The sequence below is a fragment of the Myotis yumanensis genome, unplaced genomic scaffold, assembly GCF_028538775.1.
Source record: "Myotis yumanensis isolate MYYU_CA2020_CCGP unplaced genomic scaffold, mMyoYum1.0.hap1 SCAF_7, whole genome shotgun sequence".
NCBI classification, from domain to species: domain Eukaryota; kingdom Metazoa; phylum Chordata; class Mammalia; order Chiroptera; family Vespertilionidae; genus Myotis; species Myotis yumanensis.
The window spans coordinates 74,224,373-74,240,203 of record NW_027223758.1 but is presented as its reverse complement, the minus strand read 5'-3'; the positions used below and the strand labels follow the sequence as shown (position 1 = coordinate 74,240,203).

The following is a 15,831-nucleotide window of genomic DNA, read 5'->3' as shown; positions in this document are numbered from 1 at the left end:
TGAATTTTCTGTCTTCATGGTCTTCAAGAACTGCTTCATTGTTCTTTGCAGATCATTTTCTTATATTGCAGTATTCTAAGTTCTCAGTTTCATGGCCTTTGTCTAGGTGACCAGCAGGGCCAGTTAGCATCTCTAAATCCTAATTTCAAATTCCTGAGAAAGAGAATCTGATTAATCAGGTGTCTACCTCTGGTTTAGTCATCTATAGCTGTAAGAGTGGGTCACATGGAATGCTGGCACCCCTTGTGTGGGAGGGAGTACATTTCTCAGGAGGGAGAATATTGGTTAGGGAGATACCACAAATGGTAGCAGCAGCAGGAAGGATGAAGGTTATGACCATGGGCTTTCTGTCTGGTTCATAAGACTGGATAAGACCAACCAAAAAAGCATATTTGTGAGGGGGCCAATGATGAGCTTAGTTTTGATCTTGAAGTGTCTTTGGGGTATTTATCAACAAGTATTTATGCCATACACTGCACAAGGATTACTGGAGTACATCAATAGACGTGTCTTGCCCTCAGGTATCCAGTATACTTTTGGCTAATAGATCTGGAGCTCAGGTGAGAGGTATGGGGTAGAGACTGAGTTGATTATATTCAGTGGCTTAAGTAGTGTTTAAAACCAGGCTAGTGGAAGAGACAGCTTAGAAAATTATCTAAGGTTGGCAGCCTAAGGAACACCATTACTAGAAGGCAGGCGGAGTAAGAGGATTTATTAAAAGGAAATAACCACAGAGGTCAGAAGAATAAGGAGAGGAGAAGGGAATAATCAGAGGTTTGAGTGCTTTAAAAAGGCAGAGTCAGTTAAGACTTAGGCATGTCTTCTGGTTTTAGCAATGAAATGGCCTTTGTTTATTTGCTAATATAGTTTTAGTTTGGTTCTAGGGAGAAAAGATGGATTGAAATGTGTTGAGCAATGACCAGGAGGTGGGGAAGCTGTTTCGGAAGAGTTTTGCAGAGAGGAAAAGTGCCTTGTAGTAGAAGAGTATACCAGTAGAGTTGCTCTTGAATGATGGAAGATTGAATGCTTAGTTGATTGCAGGTTAAAAGTAAGGTATACTCAATGTAAGGTACACTTTAGGTATATTCCTAGATGGAGTCTTATATAACATCATGATGAATGCAGGGTTGAGTGAGGTTTCTTTCTTTGTCTTTTCCAAAATTATGGGTCACAGAGAAAAAGGCACATTTTTCAATACAGTAATTCCTCCAGTTTATTGATAATTACTGCAGCCATTTGCTTTGTTTTGGTTGCTTTATTTGTAGGCACCTGTAAATTTGAGTTGTAAGGCTTCAAAAAGGTATAATAAACATGAATATTTTTTTCATTAGGAAAGATAATTTTGGTTCTTAGTGTTTTTGATTCAGAATTGTTCTAACTTCAGTAATACCTTTAAAGGTTAGAAGTAGTGAAGAGTGCAAAAAGACTTTCTGGTGAGTTTGTAGAAAATATTAATAATTATGGAAACAACTGACCAGCAGTTTGTTTAAAATTTTTTTCTTGCTTTCCTAGATTTTACATGCTTTTAATTCAAGGTTTGCAGATAAATGATTATGTGTGCCATCCTGTCTTGGCCAGCGTTATTCTAAACTCCCCTCCTTTGTTCTGCTGTGACTTGAAAGGGATTGATGTTGTGGTTCCTTACTTTATTTCAGCTCTTGAAACCATTTTGCCTGACAGGTAAGTTGTCATTCTATATTAGCATATCATGTGTTGGGTTTGGCCTGGTCTGTTTTGGTAGTTCCTCCCCAGTTTCCTAGTTTATCATGTTCAGTTGTCTTCATAGCCCAAGGAGACTCAGGCCACATCAAATGAGTGTAGAATATTCAGACCCACCTCATCCCTGAGCTCCTTCAGTTCTGATTTGTCCATGGGCATGTTTAATCTTTTGTGGCCTGGTTTGGAGGCGTAAGAGCAACCCCGGCTTAGAAGTCCTAAATTTTGTAGAGTAGGCCTTACATTTAAAATCAGTCAATCAGATTCTAGTTTAATTCCATAACAGCAGTTTAACATAGACACACACACACACACACACACACACACACACACACACATTATAGAATATAAACTCAGTGGAAAGTAGGTACTGCAGTCTTTATGAAACCAGACCCAGTGCTTGTATTGTGAAAAATTGGCATAATGTATATTTGGTAATAGCTAAAAACATAGTTTAGTTTGGAAATAATAGCAATTTTTTTTTTTGGCAGAGAACTCTCCAAATTCAAAAATTATGTAAATCCAACAGAATTAAGAAGATCTTCCATTAATATCCTGCTTTCTTTGTTGCCCCTCCCTCATCACTTTGGCACAGTCAAATCTGAGGTAATGTTTTATTAAATTTTTTTAAAATTCTATGTTCTGTTTTGTGTGCAAATTCAAGTCAAATTATCTTTTAAAAATGGAACAGGAGCTTTTAAAAACATTTTAAAAAGTACTTTAATGAATCAACAAAGTTGATTTGTTGGGGAAATTTCTTCTGTTAGCGAGCATGCCTCACCTACCATTTCAAGTGGTGATAGGTTGGTGACATCTAATAACATAGTATGCTGTTGAGTTAGCAACAGACCTAGCACAGTGGCTAATATTAGTCAGATTAAAAGCCTTGCTTGTTAGACTGATCTGCTCTTTGTCCACTGTATCAGTTTCTACATGGGCATAGTATACCATAGCAATCAATGTTAAATATTATTTGTTTCTTCCATAGGTGGTTCTGGAAGGAAAGTTTAGTAATGATGACAGCTCTTCTTATGATAAACCAATAACTTTTTTGTCCCTGAAGTTGAGACTTGTGAATATACTAATAGGTGCCTTGCAAACGGAAACAGACCCCAACAACACTCAAATGATATTAGGTTTGTGTTCATACATTGTTTTTGTAAGTGAAAAACCAGATAATTTTGACCCAGACATGCTGAGGAGGCAGTGGTTGGTGATGGGAGGCTAAGTCTAATATAGCTCTACTTATTCTGAATCAGAAGCAGAATTTGTTTGCTTTTATATGTGAAAAAATGTAAAGGAGTGAGATGAGGTGAGAAGAGCATTCAGTTGTCTTGGTAAGTCATTTTTGCTTAGTTTCATCTGTGTTCTTTCTTTTTCTCTTTCCCTCTTGTCCTGACCCCTACCCTCTTCTCTTTCCCTCCCCTTTCTTCTGTTTCCTTTCCTCCCCCTTCTGCCTCTTCCTCTTGTCCATTGCCTGCATATGAAAGTATTTTGAGGTGGGTGTAATTCTGGAAGCTGTGTCAGAACTCTGCCAGGAGGAACATGAAGAGTAGCTGTGCTTCCTCCCTTTTTCCTTATTGTTTCCTACTGTCTCCTAATCATATTGATTGCCTCTTAAATGGCTCCTCATCATTATGGCCACTGGCATATTTTAAGCCCTCATTACTCTCAACTTGATCACTGCAACTCTTCCTTACTGTGCTTTCTGGCATTCATCTAAACAAGCCAATGGCATGGTCTTAGGTATAGGTACTCTGTGGGGAGTGGGATACTAAAGAAGTGAATAGTGTGGCTTTTGCCCTTCAGCAAGTCTCACTGCAGAGGTTGGAATACCCTCACAAAGTAGTCAGATAATAGTAGAAGGCAGTACTGATTGCATGTCATAAGGACATCAGCATGTCCTTAGTATTGAAAGAGAAGAAACCAAAAGATCAAGGAATAATTCATAGGGAGAAGTAGAAGTTAAATTGGATTTTATAGGGCAGAATTTGAATAGACAGAAATGATGGTAGTAGTGGTTGGAGTTAGTGCTCAGGAAGGATAGTATGTTATATAGTGTGAAGGTGAGATAAGTAGAGAAGAGTAAATCCTTTAATTTTTGGAAAGGAGTTGAAGGAACAAAGGTTAAATCTCAATCTGAGAGAGCCTTTAACTTGTAGTGTTTTAAGTTATTCAAATAACATATCACTTGAAATCAGATAATTTCTGTGGTTGGTAAGAGTGTTAGTTTTGCTTTCCCCTTATTCTGAAGAGCTCCCTTATACATTCCAAAGAAGAATCAATTGGCATTCTTGCCTTAGATTGGCAAAGCTGTGTCTGTTCTGTCTTTATCCTTTGTGGACAAGAGTACTCTCCCACTGGGATAAGAAAGCAGTATGCTAGGCTCGCCATCTTGTTTCTGTCTTAGCCTTTCTAGGGCTATGAGTTCCTTGATGATAAATACATTATATTTTGAAGGCACCTTGCCTTCAGCTTATGTAGCCATAGGCAAGCCCTGAAATTGAGATGTTAATGGTTAGTCTTTCATTAAAAAATATCTGGTAATGGTCATTATTATATAAAGCAAGTTTGACCTTCAAATTTATTTTAGAAAAATGTGGTTTTAAAACTTTGGGGGCAGATCAGAATTAGGGCATTTTAATGGAGTATCTTTTCTGACTAGTCAACAGATTTATTGGTAATTATATGAAAATTTCAGGAATGCTCTATTAAAAATCATGTTTCTGCTATTAATTGAGTTATTTTAGCCATTTTAGTATTCTTGTCATGTATTTAAATAAAATGCTTTTTTTTTTTTTTTTTTTTTTGCTGTTGCAGGAGCAATGCTAAATATTGTTCAAGATTCAGCACTTTTAGAAGCCATTGGTTGCCAAATGGAAATGGTAAGATTACCACATGTAATCTGTCAGAAACTATCAACTTCTGATTAAATTTCATTCTAAAATATCGTCCTCGTGATTTTTAAAGGCATTTGTTTGTAAATTCAGCTTATTGATGCAGAAGGATTCTATTTTGAAATATCAGATATTTTGAGGCTTCTTACCTTTTAGTACCTCATCAACTATACATCAGGTTCCTGAGAGATACTGCATGAGAGAAATTCCAGCAAACCCAGTTTTATTGCTTAAAGCTCTTACTTCTTTTGCTGTGCTGTTGAATTGGCTTGAATAATCTAGAAAAAAACCCCTACTCCATAATTTCTTCTATCCCTAGTAGATATAGTGCTAGCTGTTAGCAAGCATCTAGTTGACTCCTTTTCATCTCATCAGCTCTTGCAAGGCCCTATAGATCAAAGTTTGAAGGTTCCCCAGAGCACCAATGCTCCTAACTTTAAAAGGTTTTCCAGAGACTCCCCGTGTCCCCTGCTTCTGTCTCCAAGATATGTGATTCCTATACCTGGAGTAGAGGCAGTGGAGTGGATAAATTAATGGAATACACTAGAATGGTGGATGTAGGATGGGTGATCAAATTATTATTAAGGAAATTATATTCATGTCACATTAGGTGGCTAATAATAAAAACTGATCTGGATATAATGGATTGTGTTTACATAGGAAAAAATGAGGGAAATCTTTAACAGATACGTTTGTTAGCTCCTAAACATATATGAGTTAATCTTTAAACTAACCATAGTATATATATATTTTTTTGTATTTTATGGTATAACTACATTTGAGAGTTACTGTTTGTTTGTTTGTTTGTGTTTTGTTTTTTTTAAGATTGTATTCCTGTTCTGAAGTTTTGCTTGGGAGGCACTTAGGGTATTTCTTGAAGGATGCGGAGTCATTAGCTAGTGAAGATGAAAAAGGTCCTTGGCTGGCCCTTTGTAAATATCACCAAAGAAGACCCCAGAATAGGCACCTGTAATCGTCAGACTCTTCATAAACTTTCAGTAGATAGTGTCTATGCAAAAAATACTATAGCAGTTTTAATCCCTTGTCACTTTTTATCTGTGTATCATTTTGTGCTATTTAGTTGGCACATTTCATTTTATCAGTATGGCTTTTAATGATTGACCTCTATTTATATTGGTAAACTATGGCTATAGCCCTAAAATATTTGATTCATTTTTATTTGACTAGGGTGGTGGAGAAAATAACCTGAAGAGTCATAGTCGCACTAACAGTGGTATTAGTTCAGCAAGTGGTGGAAGCACAGAGCCCACAACTCCTGATAGTGAAAGACCTGCTCAAGCTCTCCTAAGAGATTATGGTAAGCCATGTTTGTTTTTTTGAAATCCAAAGTTTATAGAATAACTTTTAATGTCTAGGTATATAAAACAAATTAGCAAAACATTTTTATGGTCATACTTTTTTATGTATTTAAGAGTAATAGAGAGGCTATTAGTGTAAAGATTAAGAAAATGCAAATAAATCTTATAAATTTAACTCTATAACTTTTAGTAGTTAGATTCTGGGTAGTTTTAGATTTTATAAATGATTATAATGGGTGGTCAGGAAACATTTCTGAATTCTGTACCAGATGCTGGTAACACAGAGTCAAATAGGATGTGGCAGAGTCAGCCAGTACATCAATTATTGCAGTGTGGTAAGGATGAGTGGTGGGAAATGCATGAGATGGGAATCCAGAGGAAAATCTCTCTTTGTGCTTAAAACCTATATACCTTACTATATATCTGGTTAGATTTCTCAGTCACAAATTTTAAGTAAGCGTAAGGAAACAGTTGCCAGAAAAACATCCTATTCAGTGGTGTCCTTTACCCTGGACAATTACTTTATGGTTCTCTGAGTTTGTGGGTACCTTTATGTTTTTATACACAAATAATAGTGTATTGAATCTGTAAGTGTTAATCCAACCAGATTGAAATGAAATTTAGATCCTTAGATGTGAGTTTAATTTTTTAATCATAAGCATCCTCAAGCATGTCAGATATAAGGCATTATGTAGATAGTAAACACATTTAAATACTACATTTATTTAAATTGTTGTCTTACTCATTATGTTCATGGGTTTAAGTATATTATAGGCGAAAATTTGTTTATTTTTCATGCTTTCTAAAACACTTTTACACTAAAGAAATTTTTGCATTGTATGTGTTCTAATTTAAGTGTTTGAAGTGGTTATTGTTTGTTTCAGCATTTTGAACTGGTGTTAGTGAGGTCTGCTTGTAATGTTGTAAAATATTTTTTACTAAGAAATCCAGATTTGTGTTAGTGTCGCATGAATGTGTCTCTTTAATGATCATTCCTTTTTCTGTTGTCACTGCCCACTTTCTGATAGGATCGACAGGTATAATGTCCCTAAAGCTTCCTTTATCAATTTAATTTAATTTGTCCTTATTTATTATCAGCCAAGTAGTAGTTGCTTTTAAATATAGAATTGGAGGCCAAATAAAAACACAATCACTTGGTTATTTAATTTTTTTAGAAGTATCAAAGTAGTCTTGAAGAGTTAAATGTTACAATGTGTTTAAAAAGCAATGCATGTGATTTTTGATGGTTTAACCCCTGAAAATAACTTTAGTATATGCTTTAGGATAATTCCCCAGCATCTGAGAAGATTCTGAGATTTGAATTTTTCCCTCTATATAAAATTCCAAGGAAATAATTGATAGCCTTTCATTGTTTTTTTTGAAAATGTAACTCTATGAGTTAATGTAGAAATTTAAAATTTTATATCGTTATAAGAATGATATTGAAATTACTAAATCCCAGTGGATGTCTATATGAAAGTACCCGAGCTGGGAACTAGAAGCTGCTCTTGTCCAGTGTGTGTGCCCTGTGCACTGTTTTTCAGTCTGGCTTGATGCTCAGGCCAGTGGGGCGGGGAGCATAGCACTGTGTGGGTGCCCGTCGTGCTCACTGTGGCTGCTGTGGTCTGTGCCTGGTGGAATGCTGTGCTTCTCGTTACTAATGCTTAGTTGTTTTCCCTCCCTGTGGGATGTGGCATTGGGGTTATATCCTAGCTCTTAATACAGATTCAGCTGCGGGGCTACTGATTCGCAGCATTCATCTCGTCACCCAAAGACTTAACTCCCAGTGGCGACCAGACATGAGCATATCACTGGCAGCTCTGGAGCTCCTCTCTGGCTTGGCAAAGGTGAGAAGGACAGTCCTTTAATGTTAGCCCAGCAGCCTTGGACCATGACTCTATTTTCTGTATTTCCTGACACCTTGGTATGGATATCGCAGTGTTGGTTTATACTCAAACATAGTTTATATTCAAAATGTGGAAGAGTGAGCCTCCAAGTGAGATTTTACAAAATGAACTTCACTTTTTTTTTTTTTTACTTAGTATTTTTGGTACTATTTTAAAATCTTCAGCATGGCATTTTGTACCATTATAGTATAGGATCATTTAATTTTAATAAATATAAATTTGGTAAAGAAAGAGTGATTATTCTAAAATATGCCATTTGGGACTGTGACTCTTCCATCTTCCATTATCAGAGATAGGTGAAAATTGGCTATACTTTTACTTTCACAGCTGTTATTCAATTTTGTGGAACCTTGGAGTTGGGTGGCCATTTGTACTCTAAGGATTTTCTTTTTTATTGAAGTGAAATTTACAAAATTAACCATTTCAAAGTGAAGAATTCAGTGGCTGTTAATACATTTGTAATGTTTAACCGCCACCTCAAAACATTTTCATCACCCCAAAAAGAAAATCCATACCCATTAAGCATTTGCTTTCTGGTCTCCCTTCCCCACAATCCCTGATGACCACCAGTCTCTATGGATTTACCTATTCTGGACACTTCATATAAATTAAATCACACAATATGTGATCTTTTGTGCCTGGCTTCTTTTACTTAACATGTTTTTGAGGTTCATTTATGTAATAGAATATGCTAGAATTTCATTTCCTTTATGGCTGAATAATATTCTATTGTATTTATATATATCAGTTTGTCTACCCATTCATTTGTTGAGCTATTATGAATAGTGTGCTATGAACATGCGTGTACATTCATCTGTTTGAATACCAATTTTCAGTTCTGTTGGGTATATACATGGTAGTTGAATTGCTGGGTTATATGGTAATTCTGTATTTAACTTTTTGGGGAGCTGCTAAACTGTTTTCCACAGAGATGTATGGGGTTCCAGTTTCTCCACATCCTCACTCATCATCTAAGTGTTTTCTTTTGTGTAAAACGGGCAGGATTATCTTGTGTATAATAATTCCTGGTGTTGTGAAGATCAAATGAAATGAGAGGAAGTATGTAAAACACTTTGTGAACAAAAGGGTGATATACACACATAAAGAGATACTGGCTGAGATGATAAAGTTCAAACCCTCGTTTTATAGATGTGGGGACAGGTGGCAAAGGTTGTGACTTACCTAAGTCCTGAGAAACAAAATGGGCTAGAAAACCTAAGATGTTCTTACCACCACTCAGAGCTTACCTCAAAGATTTTCAGGGATATGTGTAATGGCTATTGTGTTGTGAGGAGCAGTTACTGATGGTAGAAAGTAAGACTAGCCATTCATGAGACTTGCAGGGCCACACTGTCCTTGAGGGCAAGGTACTATTTCCTGTGACATTCAGATACTCTCAGTAGTTAGGAATAATTAGCCCTAGGTGGAGGGCTGCTCTAGACCTCTGTAACAAATCATAAAGGGCAACACTACCTGATTTCAAGACTTATTATAAAGTTGTAGTATTCAAAACAGTCTGGTATTAGAATAGGGTTGGACAAATTGATCACTGGAATACTATAGGGAGTCCAGAAATAGAAGCACATATACATGAACATCTGATTTTTGATAAAGGTGCAGGATAAAGGAGAGTCTTTTCAACAAATGGTGCTGGAACAATCGGATATACTAATTTTAAAAAACCCAGGTTCCGTAATGACCAGCCGAAGGCTCGACCGAACACCGGAAGTCAGTCCTGCAGTCAGTGCTAATTTGCCGTGGCGACCCAGCACTGACTGCCGAGGGGGCTGTGGATCAGGCCCGGAGAGAGTTCCGGAGAGAGAGGCAGGGCCTGACAGCTGTTGATCAGCCGTTGCCTCTCTCTTTCTCTCCGGGCTTCGCCAGCAGCCGCGCCTCTGTTTTTCTCTGGGCCTCCACGGGGGCTGCTGATCAGCCCCGCTTCTCTGATCAGGCCCAGAGATAGGCCCGGAGCATATGGCATAGAAACTGACCAGTCAGAACCAAATCTGGGTGAACTGTGAGGAGCCAATGGCTGCCTAGGAGGCAGAGCTTTTAACGCTGACTGGCATAGAAATTGACCAATCAGAACCAAATTGGCCAGCAGGGGAGGGCAGTTGGGGGCAAGATCAGGCATGCAGGGGAGGGCAGTTAGGGGTGATCAGGCAGGCAGAGGCAGTTAGGGGTGATCAGGCCAGCAGGGGAGAGCATTTGGGGGTGAGATCAGGCTGGCAGGGGAGGGCAGTTGGGGGCGAGATCAGGCTGGCAGGGGAGGGCAGTTGGGGGCAACCAGGCCAGCAGGGGAGGACAGTTGGGGGTGAGAGGCCGGCAGGGGAGGGCAGTTGGTGGCGAGATCAGGCCAGCAGGGGAGGGCAGTTAGAGGTGATCAGGCAGGCTGAAGCAGTTGCAGGCGAGATCAGGCCAGCAGGCAGAGGCAGTTAGGGGCGATCAGGCAGGCAGACAGAGAGGTTAGGGGCTATCAGGCAGATAGGCAGAGGGGTTAGGGGCAATCAGGAAGAGGCAGTTAGGGGTGATAAGGCAGGCAGGCAGGCAGGCAGGTGAGTGGTTAGGAGCCAGTGGTCCCAGATTGCGAGAGGGATGTCCGATTGGAGAGGGTGCAGGCTGGGCTGAGGGAACCCTCCCACTCCATGCACGAATTTCGTGCACCGGGCCACCAGTCTATATATATATAAAAGCCTAAGTGACCAGCTGACCATCTGGTAGCTATGATGCGCAATGACCACTAGGGGGCAGATGCTCAACGCACAGGCATGGAAACATGGAACAGACTGATGAATCTCAGAAGGAAGGAGGGAGAGTGGAGGGTGGGAAGAGATTAACCAAAGATCTTACATGCATACTAGAGGCCCGGTACACAGATTCATGTACTGGTGGGGTTCCTGGGCCTGGCCTGCGGGGATCGGGCTGAAACCGGCTCCCTGACATCCCCCGAGGGGTCCTGGATTGTGAGAGGGGATCAGGCCATTTAGGATAATTTAGGATAATTATAGATCTGTAGATATATAACTGTATATAGACATAAAACAGTTGAAGTTTTATGAAGTGGGCTAGGCTGAGGGAACCCACTGGTGCACAAATTTGTGCACCGGGCATCTAGTTCATATATAAAAAAAGAACTGGTTCATACCTTGCACTATGTACAGAAATTAACTCAAAATGGATTATAGCCTTAAATAGAAAACCTAAACTATAAAACTGCTAGAATGGGAGAAAATCTTTGTTATTTAATGAAGATTTAGGTTATACAAAGATTTCTTACATATTGCACCATAGAAAAGCAAACTATTAAATTTGACTTCACCAAAGTTATAAACTACTGTTCTTCAAAAAATACTCTTAAGAGAATGAGATGACAAAACACAGATTGGGAGAAAATCTTTACAAAATATATCCAATGAGGGACTTATATCCAGTTTAATAAAGAACTCTCAAAACTCAGTAATAGCCTTTGCTTTTGGGTGCATGATAGCAATATAGTGGTGCAAATTTCCAAGAAGAGAAAATTTGTTGTTGATGGCATTTTCAGAGCTAAACTGAATGAGTTCTCACTTAGAGGCTTGCTGAAGGTGCTACCCTGGAATTGAGATCTGACTTATATCAACCAGCATAGAAATCATTGCCTTGGCCTCTGGGATGCAGAATGTTCTTTGTGAGAAGGACCAGTGGGTCCAGGAATTGACCGATGTAGTTTAGAAGTTTAGTTTCCCTGAGGGCTTTGTTGTAGAGTTTTATGAAGTTAAGGTAGCCATAAGAGGTCTGTGTGCCATTGCACAGAGTCTCTGCATTACAAACTTCCAGGGGGGGTTGCTGTGTTGAGAGCCTGCTGTGGGGTACTGCAGTTCATCATGGAGAGTGGGGCCAAGGGCTACAAGGTCCTGCGGTCAGGGAAACTCCAAAGACAGGGGCTGGATCCATGAAGTTTATGGATGGTCTGATGATCTACAGTGGGGACCCTGTTAGCTATATCAGTACCACCATGTGCCATATGTGCTCAGATAGGTGTGCTGGGCATCAAAGTGAAGATCATGCTATCCTGGGACCCAAATGATAAGATTGGCCCTAAGTCCCTGTCTAACCACATGAACATTGTAGACCGTAAAGATGAGATGCTATCCACTATCTATCTCAGGACATAAGGTTAGGAAGCCAGAGCTACCTGCCATGCTCTAGCCAGTTCCTGCTGCACAACAGGTTCTTCTTAGCACCTGGATCTGGATAGTGTGGTTCTTGCTTTGTAAAGACCTTTAATAACATCTTTTAAAAAGACAAAACAATAATAACAACAAAACCCCTCATTAATACAACAAACAACCCAATTAAAAAATGGGGAAAAGATTTGAGCAGACATTTTACCAAAGAAAATATACATATCGCAAATAAGCACATGAAAAGATGCTCAATATCACTAGTTATTAGGAAAATGCAATTAAAACACTATGAGTTACCACTCCATACCTATTAGGATGGCTAAAATTGAAAAGACTGACCATACCAAATGTAGGTAAGGACGTGAAGGAACTGGAATTTCCAATACTGTTGAAGGGAATGTTAAATGGGACAGTCATTTTAGAAAACAGCTTGGCAGTTCCTTAAAAAGTTAAACATACGTCTATCATATGACCCAATCACTCCACTACTAGGAGCATATATCCATACAAAGACTTGTACATGAACGTTCATAGCAACTTTATTTGTAACTAGAGGCCTGGTGCACGATATTTGTGCACTCAGGGGGCACAGGGCAGGGGGGGGTCCCTCAGCTCGGCCTGCGCCTTCTCACAGTCTGGGAGCCCTCAGGGGATGTCCGCCTGCTGGCTTAGGCCCTATCCCTGGGGATTGTGCGTAAGCTGGCAGTCAGACATCGCTCTCGCAATCTGGGGCTCTCATAGTCTGGGACCCCTCGCTCCTTACCACCTGCCTGCAGCGGAGGCAGGAGAGGCTCCCCTCACCGCCGCTGCGCTCACCAGCCAGAAGCCAGGCTCGCTGCTCCTTAGCACTGCCTTAGAGGTGGAAGAGGCTCCCATCATTGCTGCTGTGCTTGCCAGCCTGTGAGCCCAGCTCAGGGCTTCTGGCTGAGCGGCGCTCTCCCTGTGGGAGCACACTGACCACCTGGGAGCAGCTCCTGCGTTGAGTGTCTGCCCCCTGGTGGTCAGTACATATCATAGTGACCGGTTGTTCTGCTGTTCAGTCGATTTGCATATTGGCCTTTTATTATATAGGACTAGAGGCCCGATGCACAAAATTCATGCAAGAGTAGGCCTTCCTTCCCCCGGCTGCTGGCACCGGCTTCCCTTTGGCACTCAGGACCCGGGCTTCCCTCTGGCCAACGGCAGGCACTGGGACCCAGGCTTCTCTTGCAGCCCCGGCTTTGTCCAGAAAGTGGTCTGGAAGGATGTCTGGTCTAATTAGCATATTGTGCTTTTATTATTATAGATACCCAGAATCCGGAAACAACCCAAATGTCAGTCAGTGGGTGACTGGATTAATTGTGCAATAGCCGTACATTAGAATACTACTCAGAAATAAAAAGGAATGAGCATTTGATACACATACCCAAAATTGTGGATAAATCTCAAAATAATTATGCTAGTTAACCTATAGTGACAGCAGATCATCAGTAATCTAGGGAGGAGGATAAAGGGAGTTGGAGGAAGGATTACAAGCTACATGAGATTTTGGGGGTGATGGATATATCCACTATCTTGATTGTGGTGATAGTTCACAGATATATACTTATGCCAAAATTTATTAAAGTGTACACTTTAAAATTTATTTTATTGATTTTTCACAGAGAGGAAGGGAGAGGGATAGAGAGTTAGAAACATCGATGAGAGAGAAACATCAATCAGCTGCCTCCTGCACACCACCTACTGGGGATGTGCCCGCAACCAAGGTACATGCCCTTGACTGGAATCGAACCTGGGGACCCTTCAATCCACAGGGCGATGCTCTATCCACTGAGCCAAACCGGTCAGGGCTAAAGTGTACACTTTAAATATGTCTAGTTTACTGTATGTTGATTATACCTCTGGGCAGCTGCCCATAGAACTTTATAGCCCCATAACATCATTGTGGGATTGGGTTGGGGGGCTCAAAAAATGTGTACATGTTCTATTGCCAGCTATTCTTTTGATCTCTGGCAATGGTGAGTAGATGCATCCTATGAGTTTAGGTTTTAGGGCATGAAAAAGTATACTAAAATGAAATACTACTTTAAGATTTGAAAAATGCCCTCTGTTTTTATATAGAGTATTATAATACCTATGAATAGTCTGATTTCCTTATATAAATAATGTTTTAGAAGCAAGGTTTCCTGTGGTGTGTTACATTCTCAGAAAGGCCAGGCCTCAGTGCAGATGCTTTAAAATTGGTATAATGGTTCCTGGCTAACTGTGTTCCCCATATGAATATGCTCAGGTGAAGGTGATGGTTGATTCCGGAGACCGGAAGCGAGCCATCAGTTCTGTCTGCAGCTACATTGTGTACCAGTGTAGTCGGCCAGCTCCTCATCACTCCCGGGACCTGCACTCCATGATAGTGGCAGCTTTTCAATGTCTCTGTGTCTGGCTGACAGAGCATCCTGACATGCTTGATGAAAAGGTTAGTTTACTACATCTTAAAACAATAAATAGAAATAAAATGTATGTTGGGAAAATATCTTTTAAAAGAGAATATATAAATGTAAGTACTATATTGCATACTTTAAACTGAATGTACTTGTTATATTTCAATAGAACACTTATCCTTTTGAGCACAATTCAAAAACTGTCATACTTATATTTGGTTGCAAATGAACCCATAGAGAAGTTCTATTAAAAGAAGAGGACCCTCATCACAATTTGTTACATATATACCAAAAGAGTTAAATTAGGATTTAAAATTAGAATTGGGGCCATTTGTGTAAAATGACTTGTTATTTTATACCCAGCTCAATAGAAGTTCCTTTTTGTCACAGTTAACAGTTAGTTAACTATAAATGTTTATGCTTTTTGCATACTATTCAACCATATTCTTAGTGATTCCAAGAATAGCCTTGACCTAATTTTTTTTTTGTTTAATGTAAAAAATGCTATCACAGAGTTAAATTCACACTTTAGACATAGACAACTTCCAGAAATTAAATCAGTTCAGGTGAGTAGCATAATTGTCCTCATACATGTTTGTCAACTAATAAAAAAAAAAGTGCAAATATTAAAAAAAAAAAAAAAAAAGAGGACTTGACTCATTTATTTGAGTTCTTCTTTCTTTTTTTGTTAATCCTCACCTGAGGATATTTTTCCATTGATTTTTGGAGAGAGTGGAAGGGAGGGGGAGAGACAGAGAGACAGAAACATCAATGTGAGAGAGACACATCGTTAGGTTGCCTCCCACACATGCTCCGACCAGAGCCGGGATCAAGCCTGCAATTGAGGTACCTGCCCTTGACCAGAATTGAACCCGAGACCCTTCAGTCCATGGGCCAGTGCTCTATCCACTGAGCCAAACTGGCTAGGGTGGGAATGTTCTTTCTTAAAAGGGTGATAGCTTTGAGATGGCCAGAAGGCACTTTGGTAACCCATTACCAAACCAAGAAAGGCAATTGATAGCCAGGCGACCAACCTAAAGCAAGGCTGGTCTGCAAAGGTTGCTTGTATCTAAAAATTTCATTTCACGCATGTTTCCCTGCTTTTGTGGGGGCACAGATATCTAGGCTGCTTTCTCTGCCATTATTCTATGTAATACTTTTTTTTATGGGGAGGCAGGCAGTTAGAGTGAATTCACAGTGAAAATAAAAGAAGAGATATCAAGCATAGTGGATATTTATTTAGAGCCTTATGCAGTTTAAAAAATAATTCTTTTTATTAAATCTTAGTCATTTTCATTAAGGCTTCTAAAGTTATGATACCAGAAATTGCTTAAAACTGTCAATAATTGATGAACTTCTCTTTGGATAACCTAGCATGTTTTAAACCATCCAGGTTTAATAGATTACAG

The 15,831-nt window shown here is 39.6% G+C and overlaps 1 protein-coding gene and 1 pseudogene across 4 annotated transcripts in view; both read left to right on the top strand.

Moving 5' to 3' along the window:
* Nucleotides 1–15,831, top strand: part of RALGAPB (Ral GTPase activating protein non-catalytic subunit beta) — an 82,779-nt gene that overhangs the window by 28,554 nt on the left and 38,394 nt on the right. For 2 of the 4 annotated variants that reach the window (XM_070420986.1, XM_070420984.1), the window contains 7 exons: nt 1,513–1,680; nt 2,208–2,322; nt 2,705–2,852; nt 4,537–4,601; nt 5,802–5,931; nt 7,658–7,779; nt 14,275–14,457. In XM_070420986.1, the coding sequence (XP_070277087.1) occupies nt 1,513–1,680; nt 2,208–2,322; nt 2,705–2,852; nt 4,537–4,601; nt 5,802–5,931; nt 7,658–7,779; nt 14,275–14,457 (931 nt within the window). Of the gene's footprint in view, nt 1–1,512; nt 1,681–2,207; nt 2,323–2,704; nt 2,853–4,536; nt 4,602–5,801; nt 5,932–7,645; nt 7,780–14,274; nt 14,458–15,831 lie in introns of all 4 variants that reach the window. The other 2 variants (XM_070420985.1, XM_070420983.1) reach the window with 1 other exon arrangement.
* Nucleotides 11,176–12,105, top strand: LOC139014288 (small ribosomal subunit protein uS3-like; annotated as a pseudogene).